This window comes from Propithecus coquereli, unplaced genomic scaffold (genome assembly GCF_000956105.1).
Source record: "Propithecus coquereli isolate 6110/MARCELLA unplaced genomic scaffold, Pcoq_1.0 Scaffold235, whole genome shotgun sequence".
In the NCBI taxonomy this organism is placed as follows: domain Eukaryota; kingdom Metazoa; phylum Chordata; class Mammalia; order Primates; family Indriidae; genus Propithecus; species Propithecus coquereli.
In genome coordinates, this window is record NW_012147897.1 from 5,852,603 (window position 1) to 5,867,277 (window position 14,675).

Here is a 14,675-nt window from a genome sequence, read left to right on the forward strand (position 1 = left end):
TAAAGCTTTGTTTTTAGTCCTTATATTTAGTGATTAAGTATAGTATTCAGTTTTAATATTAAATATTCACATATCAAGCTTTGATAGTTCTAAAACAGAAAGACCATTTAGTTGCTTTTAATCAGAATGGAAAGATTATGGTTTATATTTGCATAGAGATTTTTCATTTGCAAAGCATTCTCTCATTTATCAATCCATTCAGACCCCGTAACAACTCTGAGGTGGTTGGCATTGTGCCACATCTACAAATGAGGACAGATTTGAGTTTAGAGAGATCAAATTGACCTGTCCAAGACCATATAAGCTAAATAGTGGAAGAAGTAGTAGTTGTTCATTTAAATATGTTTGAGGAACATATCTCCTAATTTCAATTACTGATGTCACTTTAGCTTATTAAAAATAAAAATACTTGAATATCTTTATTTGCTTTTCACCATTTATGTTAATTGTTTGCTTTTTAAAAATATTTTATTCAGGTAGTGAAGGCTAACCATCTGCCTGTTTATTGGTATATTGGAACCATACTTGGGTTTTATTGGCTCATTAATCCCTGCAGTATTTGGGTTGTGGACCCTAACATGGCATCTGTTTTCATTGATTATTATTTTTTAATTATAATGATGTAAATAAACTCTGATTAAGCAAGCCTTATGGACTTTAACTGTCTACTATTTTTGTAGACTAGTCATATGCCCCAGGTGAGTTGTTCTAACATATTAAAGTCAAGGGTTTGAAATTCCTGGCAGTAATTTGATGTTGCTGATAGGGAGTAAAAAAAAAAAAAAAACCAAAGCTGGGCATGGTATTGGCATAAAGCACTATATTTAAAGCTGTTAATTTTGGCTCCACTTTTAAGTGTAAGTGAGAAAATCTAATGTTTGCCAGACTGAGGAGGGTGAAACCAGTAGGGAAAGAATCATCGTACTCTGGCTTTTAAGAGAATATTTTAAATAACACAGTTAAATCTTAAATTATAATTTATGACTTGACAATATCTTTAGTATAAAGCACTTAAACATTTATCAAAAAGTGATCATGTTTTTTATTGGTAGGTAGCTTTTTATGATCTTAAGGGTTTTTCTTTGCTTATATATATGAATTTAGAGTACCATATAGCTTGAGGGAATGTTTAGATATCATGAAGCCTCTGTTTTCAGACCTTATTCATAATGTAGTTACTTTGTACCTGGTCAGAGCAATACAAAAGCACATTTTCCTATAAGCAGAGATGGAATCTGAGATATATATCCTATATGAATATACATATTATCCACCTTTGTATTTAGTTATAAAACCATTCATGGTTAGTTGCTATTTCAAGTGCACACATATACATAAGAAGAGTTCTTAAACTTCTCCAGCACTATAAGATATACTTGGCATGCAGTTAAAACAACTTTATTCATTGCATGGAGCTCATTTTGTCTCTACCTCTGCTTCCCTGTTTGACACTTCAAAGAACTTCTCTTCTTCCTGCTTGCTGTAACCTGATCTTTATGTTACATCACTATTCTCTTTATAAAGACAGTTTTCTTATTTATAATATTCTCGTTGGTCCATGATACTGGAATTATAGGTTAGTTTATTAGTATAATAGTTTTTTAATCCCTATTGTCTATTTATAGTAAACTGATAAGCCTGGTTGAATGAATTTAGATGGTTTTCTACCTTCATCCGTGAATAGATGCTGGATTCTAGAGTCCCCTCTCCTCCAAACAAAAAACAAATACTTTTCTTAAAATATACTCAAACATCTATCTGTGAGAATAGAAGACTTAAAAAAAAAAGCTTTCCCCCACATCTTGGGGGAATTTGGAAAATACAGAAAGGTACAAGGAAAATTTAAAACCTATGATTTTTACCATCTATAGTAATGCATTAAAATTTAGGTATATTTCTTTTCATTTTTTCTATTCACTTGTATAAATGGGTTTGTGTATATATATGTATATTCTAAAAATTAAATTGGGATCTAATTAGTTTTTGTCCTTTTTTCATATAGTAATATTGATTTTTTTTTTCATGCTAGTAAATGTATTTTGACATCTCTTCCAATGGTTACATAATATTCTCTCATATGAAGTACCATTCATTAACCATTTTCTTACTGTCGAATGTTTTAGGTTGCTTATAGGGTTGTGTTTTTTTTTGTCATTATAAATAATCATGTAATGAACACTATTATACATAAATTATTTTGTAAAGTTCTTAATTCCTCTGTATAATATCCTAGAAGGCAAGTTAATGCTTCCAAAGTACTTTCTAGAAAGGTCAAATTTTTCTTTTTATTAGAATAAGCAATTAAGTGGAAGCCATGATTATCTTTATAGTTAACTCACATCTTAACAGAGTCAAATATTTATTTATATGTGTATGTATGAGATTTATAGGTTTTGTTGTGAGCTTTGTTGAGGGTTGATTGAAGAATCATACCCATTTTAGCAGAAGATTGGATTCTTCAGAAGTGATCTCATTATCTTGACTCTGAAGGCATGACAATGGCAGGACTTTATTTTAATTCTCTTGTGTCCAGTCAAGGATACTTTTTCATTCATTCATTCTTTGAGCAAAGCAACATAAAACATTGCACAAGAGATCAAAATTATTAGGTGATTTAAGAATCTTTGAATAGTAAATCTGAATCAATAAATTTGTGTTCTTCTGTAAGCCTACCTACCATAATATCCAAACTTTCACCCTCATCTTTTTTAAAAATAAGAATCCCTGGAATGTATCAGTATTATAGCCTGTTGTGAACCAAATGGGATTCATAGTTATTTGTACCCATTGTGTCTTGACTTTTATAAGTAAAGACTATATAGGTGGATTCTCTGATTTGCTATAAGTTAGATACCGTGGTAGGTGCTGTGATATATAGGGTTGTACATGAGTTTTATTCTCTGTCCTGAAGAATACTAAACAAATGAACTTGTATAATTCTGTTGTAACATGAGAATTATAGACTAACTACTGTGAAAGCATAAAAGATGACTTTTTTTTTGTAATGAGTAATACTTCTTTCTTCGGTATAATATAGGTATCCCCTGAGATACAGAAACATGCTCACTGGAATTTCAGGCATTCATAATTGATAATTCTAGTCATAAATTGTATTTTATTTTGATATAGTGTTAGACTTGCTTTTCCTTGTGCTATTCCTTTTTCTTCTATTTTCTAACATTCTCCTATACCCCATTTTCTTAAGCCTGTGGACTTGTTTTGCAACTATCTCATAAATTTACAAACTTTCATTGTGGAAGGGATTAGATATTTTAGTTGATATAAATATAATTCACTTGAAGCAAGTTTTGTGAAAAAGTGGTCTTTGTACTTTGGTGTAGAGTTAAAAGCATGGTTTACATTTTGTTTGAGGTAGTTTTTAATGCTTACTTTCTAAAAACACTTTGTATTAATCAAATATTTGGTGAGGCTGCAGTGTCAAAAGATCTCTACACAGTCAATCACATATGAAGGATTGGAGTTAATTAAGAGTTATAGTTGGTATAAGTGAATAATGGGCAGCTTGGTTATTGTGGTTCTTAAAGGTCGCTATTCAGAGAATACAGATAAAGGGAAAAACAGTTGTAAAAGCTAAGTCATAGATAAAAGTGCTTTTTATGTAAATTCTGAGTCTGTTAGCTTGGACTGATTAGACATTGGATAACAGCAAGTATATATTATAAAGATATTTTTGTAATAATATTGCCCGAATTAACATATAACAGAATATTCTTATTCTTGGTATAATTTTATTTCTAAAACTCTAGTAAGGATTGTTAAGGTTATCCAGTGGAAAATAATACAATTTTGCTTAATTTTTCTTTTTGAGAATGTATTAGTCATGTTTTTATTGAGTACCTATTCTGTGCTTAGTCATTGATAAATGATGTACAAGCCTGTAGAAGAAGACTATGGCATACCTTTTTCATAAGCACAGGAAATTATAGGAACAAAGGTAGCATTGGGACTATTATACTCAAGGACCAATATGGAAACCAACATACTGAAGAAGAGGTGTATGTTGGATAATCCTAAAAATTAAAGTCTGACAAAACTTGGAAAGCTAGGCAGAGGAGTTTGGGTTTTGTATGGTAGATAATGGAAAGCCATAATGAAGTTATTTGTTAGACTAGAGCTTGTGGTGTATATTGTGGAGTAGAAACTAATTAGGTTGAATTGGTAGATTAAGGGCCAGATTTTGTAGGATTTTGAAACAGGAGAGGGGAAGCTGGAGCTAGGGAAACAGGGATTAGGGAGGTTTTAAACCCATTTGACATGTTCCAAGTTCTTGGCTTAGGAAAATTAGTTTATTTTAGGGTATTTGATATGACAGGGAGCACCAGAGCTATTTGCATGATGGAGAAACTTGAAATAGGGATACAGTGTGGGAAAGGAGATGAAGCTTTTCAGTTGGGTCATTGATAACATTTTGAAATAGGATGTATGTTGGTGACAAATTGAGTTCATTCACATACCCATTGAAAAACTTGAACAACTGTTATTGAGTAATTGCCATCCACTAAGCTAAGCACCAAAGAATCATTGACATGACAAAGATACAGTATGGAGCTTAAGGGGCTTTGATTTTGTTGGGGACCACAGGGAGTTAAGACAGGAATGAATTAAAGATTAGTACCAGGATTTCCAACCTGGACAATCAGGAGAATATGGAGCATAAATCTAATAGGTAGTAGATTGGATAGAGGAGAAGCAGATTATGGAAGGATGTAGGGGAGAGAACAAGATAATGTGTCTGAATCAGTACATATAGATCTCAAGATGTCTCATTAGATAGATCTTAATGCTTGAAAATATAAATGAGTTTTACCCCTATACTCTCCAGAGTGCTGCAGATTACAAAATCATACAGTGAATCTGTGACTTGGTCTGTGTATCAGTGTTTACTTTGTCTATTTTATTCACACAAAAATACATGGTTTATTTCTTTTCATAAGTTTTCTCTAGAGTCTAGTCTGGTGTGAATTTTGATAAATATTTACTTCTTACGTTCTTTTTTGAAGAGTTTTCTTACCACACTAGTCATACAGATACAATAATGAGTTTGGGGCAGATACACATCAAATAGAAGTTTGAATTTTTTAATTTAACTAGTTAGAAAAGGAATATTGATGTGGACACTGATAGCGATGTTTTTAGATTCTAAGTTTGGTATGTAGCTCCTCAGATTCTAAAAAGATGACTACTTTAAGAGACAATTCTTAATATTCTCTCATGCTGGGATGACTTATAACTTACCATTTCAAGCCTTCATTTTCTTCCCCATGACAGCTTTCACGTCATCTAGGGATGACATTGACTACAACTACATGTATTAATTGTGTACAACCTAAATAGAAATAACCAAATATCACTAGTCCTTAACTCAGGCCTCCTTTTCTTCCCCCTTCTCTAAGGAACGACTACCAAAATTACTACAATCCCAATGACTTCCAAGCCCAATGTGATTGTTGTGCAAAAGACTACAGGAAAAGGAACGACCATTCAAGGCCTCCCGGGCAAAAACGTTGTCACAACATTGCTAAATGCTGGAGTAAGTAAGAGCTTGAACTGCAGACTCAGCAATCCACTGTGGATTTTAAAGACCAGCTATACAAATATTTGCATAAGGACTTCAAAACCCCACAATGGCCTGAATGGCTTGATTTACCACTACTGTGATATAATAACTGTTAAAGCACCACCAACTGATGCCATTTTTCACAGTAATTTCTAAAATATGATCCTCATACTTGCTCATAGCTAGGTTGCTTATGACCATGATTTAGATGCTTAGCTTGGTCCAGATAGAGAATGCCACTTGCTAAACTTGCAGGAGGACTTCTGTTGGGGCAGAGTTTTATTCCTGCTTATGGTAAATAGATATTGGCCTAGTGTTTGGCCTAGGCTGGGCAAAAAGAAATATTTGGGATTAAGACTACATAATTGATAGAGATTTGTTACTTTTATATTTTTTTCATTTTTACCTCTTTGAGCTAGTAAAAAAAAAAAATCAAATAAATAATGGATCCGTCTATACTTCCGAAAGCAGTTGTTAAGAGGTTAAGAGGTTTGTAGTTACAAACCTGGGCTTCATCTTTCAGTATTGTAAGTTGTTTGACCTTGAATGACTTACTCAACTTCTCTCATTCTTAATTTTCTCATTTGTACAATGGAGATGATGAGGTTATTCAGTGACTGGTGGCTGTTTTGAAAGTTTTTAGAACAGTACCTGGTACATAGGAAGTCCTCAACCATTGATTTTCTTCTTATTGTTATTATTCTTGGTACTTAACTGTTTAGGCTTGCCTGACACCACTTGAAAATGGAATGCTATATTTCATTTAAGTAGATCACAGGCCAGGCACAGTGGCTCACACAGGTAATCCTAGTACTTTGGGAGGCCAAGGCGGGAGGATCGCTTGAGGCCAGGAGTTCAAGACCAGCTTGGGGAGCGTAGCAAGACCCCATCTCTACAAAAAATAGAAAAATTAATCAGGCATGGTGGTGTGTGCCTGTAGTCTCAGCTGCTCGGGTGGCTGAGGTAGGAGGATTGCTTGAGCCCAGGAGTTCGAGGTTGCAGTGAGCTATGATTAGGCCACTGTACTTTAGCCTGGCAACGGAGTGAGACCTTGTCTCAAAAAAAAAAAAAGAAAAGAAAAGAAAATGGAATGCTATACTTCATTTAAGTAGATCTCATAAAAGCTTCTTATGCATCACTGTCTTTATAATGTTGGTAGGAATCCAGCATTAGATTTTTTTCAACATTTGGGAAAAATAGATTATTCATAGCCTGAATTTATATAGTAAGCCAACAGAAAAGCCAAGATTAGAATTAAGATTTTCAGAACTCTTTATAATGTGGTTTGCAGTTTCATATAACTTGATATTTAAGAGAGGATGCCCTGTACTCTAGACCCTTATGGTTAGAAAGATCTAAGAGTCACATGTGAATCATAGCTGCTAGGTATATCTGATAACAACAATTTGATACAGGCAATGCTAGTAAAACAAGCAGATCAGCATGTAAGACCGTCTTCTTCACCACACAGGCATGTGCAACTGTATTTACCACTTGTTCACCTGTGCATGCCCACAACACACATCAGAAGAGCTTTTTCAAAAAACAGCCTGCTAGTGGTTTTGTTTGGCTGCTTTGAATGGGTTATCATACTTGGGCAGGGCCCATCGAGCTATTTAATAAATAGGCATGCTTACTTGCAAACTAGTGGCTCTTGGCAAATGAACTAGAGCTCTTTCCAGAGATGCTGCTGTGAACAGTATGTGTGTGTCAAAGTAAGTAATAACACAATTGGCTGACACTTCAAGTTTCCCGAGATAATTACAGCAGATAATTAAACTTAGATTTTTATAATCATGTTTAGCTCTAAATTCACAGTGATTACTTTTTAGCCAGCTCACCTGGGTGCTTTGTTTTTACTGGCTGCTAAGTTTAGATGGCCACACCTTTAGATGATGATAGCTAAGAATTAAGAAAAACTGATGAGGTAAAAATTCTCAGATCCTTTCATTTCCATTTTAATTTTTAAAATTTTCATAATTTAGTAAAATCACTGTATTTGAATTTAATTTTTTTAAGTTCAAGTAAAAAGATGTCGAGTCCATGAATGACCAGAAAATGGTACTGATGAATAAAGCAGGTGAAAGTGTAGAAAATGGTGAAAAGTTAATGGGCTTAAGCTATCTAGTTGATAGACTAAAGTGATATTAGTAATATATTAATAGTAAAACATGGGAAGCACTCCGAATTTTTCCTTCCTTTTTTTCCATATAACCTTAGAAAGGATGTTAAAATCTGTGCCGATTTTATCTCTTGCCCATACTTTTTCACATAGACATTCTGCTATATATATATCTTTATAGTATGTGGGACTAAGGGAGTTTGTGTGTGTACATTTAGCTACTGGTATATTGCATAGTAATTTTTTATTACATAAATATTCATTTAAGATAAATTAGAAAATAAAGATAAGTGTGGATGATGAGACCTATAATCCCAACTCTTAGAGATAAACATTTTTAACAGATGACTGTATATTCTTCCGGAGTTTTCTGACTCTATTTTAATATATATATTCTATGAATGTATAATAAATATTCTTACATGAGGTAATTTTAGAAAATTCACTCATCAGGAAATAATTCCTTCTTTAGGTAGAAAGTTGGTCAGATGACTTTCAGTAAGATAATTTCAACTAAGTGTAGGATTTTTGATCACCAAGAAACATCATACTTTGTTATATAATCTCTGGTTCTTTTCCTATCATCCTGGTAAAACCTTTCTCTGATTTTTCAGTGAGGACAGTTTTTATCTTTTAAATGCATACAAATCTCTTATATAATCATTGACTTCAATTTAGGGAGAAAAGACTATTCAGACGGTGCCAACAGGAGCAAAGCCAGCTATCATCACTGCTACAAGACCCATCACCAAAATGATTGTCACTCAGCCAAAAGCAATAGGTTCCACAGTTCAACCAGCAGCTAAAATCATCCCAACAAAAATTGTTTATGGGCAGCAAGGTAAAACACAGGTATGCTGTAAGATATGGTGATTTTTCTGGGCTCTTACATATTTTAAATTCCTAAAATTTCCAGGTAGGAATTTGAAGGGAAAGATGAACATTCTTTAAAAAAATCAGATTATTAAAAATTATGACTGAATGTGTACAGTTACTCTTCTGTTGTCAAAACTTGTGTTTTGACAGTACTTTTTTAAAATGTCTAAATATTTGTGTTATTCTATGAGCAAAGATTGTGGGAAAGAATCCCTTTGAAATAAAATTTTTTGAAGATGTATATTGTTATTTGCGGAGTGGTTGGTTGAGGGAGGATGATAGTTATTTGTAATCTCTCAAAAAATATTACTTTTCATAAGCTAACATAGCCTTCAAAAGCATTTTATTTACTTATAAAATTTACTTGAACCCTACATAATGGAGAAGCTAGAGATGTGTTCATTTTATCAACCAATAGAAGATAAAGGAACTTTTCTGAATATTTGCCTAGGAATATGAGGCTCGGGATTTAATCATACATTGCTAGGCTAGTAATTATTTTGTAGGTACTTTAACTGTTTTCCTGAGAATGTCACAGGAAGCAGTATCAGCTTTAGTTAACAAATACTATCCTAGAAGTTTTATAAAAGGTGTTAATTTACCTATAAACTAATAATTTGCCTTCAGAATCTGTTCCTTCAGAATTGTAGCCAAATAGTTTACATATCTAAAACATAAGTTTTGTTACAAGTTCACATTGCCTATTGAGTTCAACTGTAACAAATTCATTTGCTCCATCATCTAAGCTGGTGTAACCATTTTTTTATTCTTGAACTCTTAGAAATGGGTGATTTAATAGAGTCCAGAAAGGTTTAGAATCTTATGTATATATAGAAATAAAAATAATTATGGTGAGTTAACATTTTTATTCAATCGAAGTTAACTCAATTAAAGTTAAATCCTAGAGTTTAGATTTTTAAGTGGAAAGGTCCAGTTTGAAAATGTTCTCCCATTTCACTTGTTTCAGTGTTTGTGATTTTGACTTTTGCAAAAGTAGTTGATCCACCACATATTCCATGTTGCTTCTGATAGTTGTGTAAATCAGCGGTCCCCAACCTTTTTGGCACCAGGGACTGGTTTCATGGAAGACAATTTTTCCATGGACCAGGGGTGGGGGTGAGGGATGATTTGGGGATGATTCAAGTACATTATATTTATTGTGTACTTTATTTCTATTATTATTACATTGTAATATATAATGAAATAATTATACAATTCACCATAATGCAGAATCAGTGGGAGCCCTGAGCTTATTTTCTTGTAACTAGATGGTCCCATCTGGGGGTGATGGGAGACAGTGACTGATCTGACAGGAGGTGGAGCTCAGGTGGTGATGTGAGCAATGGGGAGTGGCTGTAAATACAGATGAAGTTTCACTTGCCCGCTGCTTACCTCTTGCTGTGTGGCCTGGTTCCTAACAGGCCACAGACCAGTACTGGTCCATGACCCTGGGGATTGGGGACCACAAGTCTAAATCAGTGTTCCTCTGAGGTTTCTTCAAAGATTACTTAGATTCCAAGTAAGTTTACTGTTATGCAGGTGTGTCAGTTAAGAATTTCATTTGGTTCCTAATGAAAAGGAACTTGAAGAACACTGGCTTAAGCAGATTAGGGCTTCATTTTTATTATATTAATAAAAGTTCAGAGGAAAAAAGTTCTAGACTGATATTTCAGCTCAGAAATTCCGTTGGGAATCTGGGTTCTTTTGTCTTTTTGTTCTGTCATCCTCAGCTTTTGGCTGTCATTCTACTATACAGTTAACAGGTTATAAATGACTTCGAAGTCATTATAGGCCAGCAAAAACAGGCACAAAGGCTATTGTCAGAATCATGGCTGTTGCAGTCTGGTATGTACCACTTAAAATTTTGTCTGTGGTTAACTGTAATTTGTCTGTAGATTGAATTTTAGTCTTTGATGAATAATACTGTGCCCAAAGCATAATAAATATACAGAATACTGTTTTCTGTCCCAGAAAAATATTTTGTGACCTAGAAGTTTAGCATTTTAAATAGTGCTCTAAAATTTCACCTGGATATATTTTTGCTTTTCTTCTAGGTTCTCATTAAACCCAAACCAGTGACATTTCAAGCCACAGTTGTTAGTGAACAAACAAGACAGCTAGTAACAGAAACATTACAGCAAGCATCCAGGGTAGCAGAGGCTGGTAATTCATCTATTCAGGAAGGAAAAGAAGAACCACAAAGTTATACAGATAGTAGTTCCTCTTCTACGGAGTCCTCCCAGAGTTCCCAAGGTAAAATCTATTTTACTTCTGATCTATGTAAGTACTGCTAACATAGTGCCCTAGTTCTAAAATAGAAGTTGCTTCTAGGGATTTCACAACAAACTTGTATGCTTTGATTTTTCAGTTCTTTTAGTTTTATTTTGTTTTGTTTAATGTTTAATCAGTGAGCTGAAATTTTATTTTTGGTAATGCTTACTATTCTTTCCTGCATGTCACATGTTCATCAAATAATTGGTAAACTTTAGATGATGATTTTGTCAGGTAGGTAATGTTAAACTGGATAGAGCTAGAATTCCCAGAGGATAATTTTCATATTCTTCCTATTTTTTTGGGTAAGTAGGGAAAGAAGTATGCAAGAAAGTGAATATACCTTTTGAAATGGTTGTTGATGAACCTTGAGAAAGAATCAACATGACCAGAGGTAGACTATTAAGTGAGCTGTAAGTAGGGTGACTGTACATTCCAGTTTGCATGGGACAAGTCATAGTTTATGTCTGTTGTTCTGGCATAATTAGTAATAGTGTTCCCTTTCACTGTCAGAAGTATTACAGTTGATAATTGTATGGTTGTCCTAATTATAAGGAAGGAACTATGAAACTAGATTCTATAGCAGGGAAGTTCTTTGTCTCAGTGCTGTTTTAATTTTGTTATTTTTCTTCTAGGGCGTCTCTTGAAATAAACTCATGATCCTTAGCTTTGAGATGTACAAATCTAGTACTCCTGTCTCTTGGTTATCTTAACTGCCCATATTGTCAGGTGGTATGTTTATGTCTATGCTTATGTACTCTGATGCATTAAGCAAATCTGTTTATCTTCTCTTGTTCTTTCCTCACTGCCTCCGTTCCCCCTCCCTGCCTTCCTGTTATTCTTGCTGGAGTGCTCTCATAACACCTTCACTTTTCTAATACACAGTCTTCATTTTGTGCAAACACTTTATTATTTTAACTACTTGGTGGACTCTTTCCAGATTATATTTTCTTGGTTCATATTGCTGATTAGTCCATTAATTCAATTTGACAATGATTTATCAGTTTATACTGCATACTGAGCATTGTACTAGACCCTATAGAGGTAGAGTAAAATATAGTTCTTGCCCTCCAGGAGCTTAAAGTCTAGATTAGGAGATTAAAAAAAAAAACACATACACTCCAGTATAAGAATTTTATTAGAAATGAACAAAAAAACGCCAAAGGCTGAAAGTTCACACTCTAGTGAGGAGAAGATGAAAAAGCTTCATGAATGGGAGGTAGCATTTGAAATGTTCTTTGAAAACTCATCAATTAAAAATAAATGGAAATATTGATTTTTAACAAACAATATGACACTCACTTTAGAAAATGGATGGTTTCCTTCAACATATTATCAATGATAGTAATATTTTCTGAATCCATTTGCTAAGATTCACTTTATTATTCTATATTGATTATGAATCAGTTTATGTGGTAGTTGCACTTGAGTGATGCTTATTCTCCAGTCATTTCTTTTGGACTTACTGATTAGGTATTTACAGATTCCATTCATAGGTCAACTGATTAGCTGCTTTTCCTTCTTTTATTAAGCCTACAGTTTCTTGAGTAATCTGGCTTTTTTTATACCCTAAAGAAATATTTTCATGGAGGATAGGTAAAATGTTTAGCTTATGAGTTGTTACTGGAAAGGGGACATGAACAGTAGAAGTCTATATACATAATCTCAGGTTGTCCTTTCAAATTGGTAGTTTTTCCTAAGGGAGCTATAAGCCAATCAGCACTTCCCAAACATGGCATTTCATTAGTTGAATCTTCAATTTTCATTCTAAGAATGGGACAAAAGTTTGCTTCATCAATTTTTTTTTTTTTTTTTTTTTTTGACAGAGTCTCACTCTTTTGCCCGGGCTAGAGTGAGTGCCGTGGCGTCAGCCTAGCTCATAGCAACCTCAAACTCCTGGGCTCAAGTGATCCTTCTGCCTCAGCCTCCCAAGTAGCTGGGACTACAGGCATGCGCCACCATGCCCGGCTAATTTTTTCTATGTATTTTTAGTTGGCCGATTAATTTCTTTCTAATTTTAGTAGAGGCGGGGTCTCGCTCTTGCTCAGGCTGGTCTCAAACTCCTGAGCTCAAACAATCTGCCCGCTCGGCCTCCCAGAGTGGTAGGATTACAGGCATGAGCCACCGCGCCCGGCCCATCAATTTTTTTTATTGTATATCTTTCATCGTGTATTACTTCTTTTTAAATATTCTGTAACACAGAAAACTTCACAATTCAGAATAGACATAGTTGACTGTAAAGCCAGTTTTTATAATCTATTTGCCCTCCCCCATCTCCTTGTATAGTTACTTAGGGAATGCCTTGATTCCACTTGTGGTTTCTTAACTTCCCAAGGAGAAGTTTAGGCCCCATGTTTTATTCCTTGTCTGTCCTCTGATAGGTTAGAATAGAGGCCTTCATCATCACCCTCTTCTGAGACTTTCCTTGATCACCGTGGAGGAGTCATCACTCCTTTTACATCATACTTCCAATATTGCTTTGTACTGTCAGCTATTTTATTACATCAACCATTTTATTTTATACTTTTTGTTTGCTTATTATAATTACTTTCATCTCCACTAGGCTACTAGTTCTCAAGGGCAGAGATCATATTCATCTTTATATATCCAGTATTTAGCAAAGAGGTTAATCAGCAATGAGAGTAGGTATTCAGTAAAAGTTTCACTGAGTGAACAAACAGCCGAACAGTAACCATAGTAACTGTGGCATAGGGTTAAGCTTTAGCACTATAGACTCATTTTTGTTACCTGAGTCCAAAATGTTGTTTCCTTTCTGGGGTTCCCCTCAACCTTGTAGGTGGGCCTTTCAAGTGGTATATCTACACTATTGCTTAGATATTGATAGGTAGCTAAGTGACCAAGCCTGATGGATCAAGGTGATACTTGGCCTAGGTCATTTATTGATGATTGGGCCATATGTCTTCGATTGCTCCTGTGCCTTCCTTCCTAAACGGGTCTTCCTTTATTTCACACTTGGGAATGGGCTAGCCTTATTGGGTTCCTGATTTTTTTCTTAAATAAATATTAAATATCTCTTTGTTTATATTTTGCTTTATTTCTACAAGATTTTTAAGATAGATTAAATTAAGATTATATATATTAAGTAAAGTAGAAGAGAACAAGGAGACAAAACCAAGAGTCGGGATTTAAAAATGTAATAAGGCATGAGGCAAATGCAAAAATGTATCTTGTAAAGACATTGCTTTGCAAAGATCACAACCAGTTTCTAGGATGATTTTTCCTAAAGCTTCATGGTCTCAGTAGTTCAGGTGAGGGTGGGCAATAAATTCAAGTTTAGCAAAACATACTTATTGCAGAACTTTCACAGCCATTAGGTGCTAATTTGTATTGTGAAAGATGAAGAGTGGAATATAAAATGTAACTGTTGCCCAACTTTTTTGACCATGGAACCCTTCTTTTTTTTAAGACTATCTTGAGGAACTAATCTTTTCTAGAACATCTTGGGCTGTGCTGTCTAGGCAATTCAATACTGTACAGGCCTTGAGATTTATGACTATGCTTCAGAGGGACAGTACGTATTACATCATAGAAGGGATATAAATGTCTTAGGTTACTTTAGAAGAGGTGGTTTAGGTGGGTAGAGTATCTGAGAATCATTTTGCATGAGGAGTGGTTGGTGAAGACAGGATATTTATCATGGAGGAGAGAAGATGGGGAGAGTTAGGTTGGGGGGACATGGGAGCTGCGATTGTCAGTATATCGAGGACTGTACTGTGGAAGAGGGAAAAGAATTGGTCTTTGTGGATACATGGACAGACACTAGAACCATTGGGTAGAAGTCACAGCAAGATCTGTTTCTACTCAATA

The 14,675-nt window shown here is 34.4% G+C and overlaps 1 protein-coding gene across 1 annotated transcript in view; it reads left to right on the forward strand.

The window, feature by feature from the left end:
• The window catches only part of LOC105811398 (chromosome unknown open reading frame, human C11orf30), a 77,517-nt gene that overhangs the window by 45,343 nt on the left and 17,499 nt on the right, over positions 1-14,675 (forward strand). Inside the window, exons 10-12 of the mRNA XM_012645578.1 lie at positions 5,415-5,551; positions 8,379-8,552; positions 10,631-10,829. Of these exons, the coding sequence (XP_012501032.1) occupies positions 5,415-5,551; positions 8,379-8,552; positions 10,631-10,829 (510 nt within the window). The remainder of the gene's footprint in view (positions 1-5,414; positions 5,552-8,378; positions 8,553-10,630; positions 10,830-14,675) is intronic.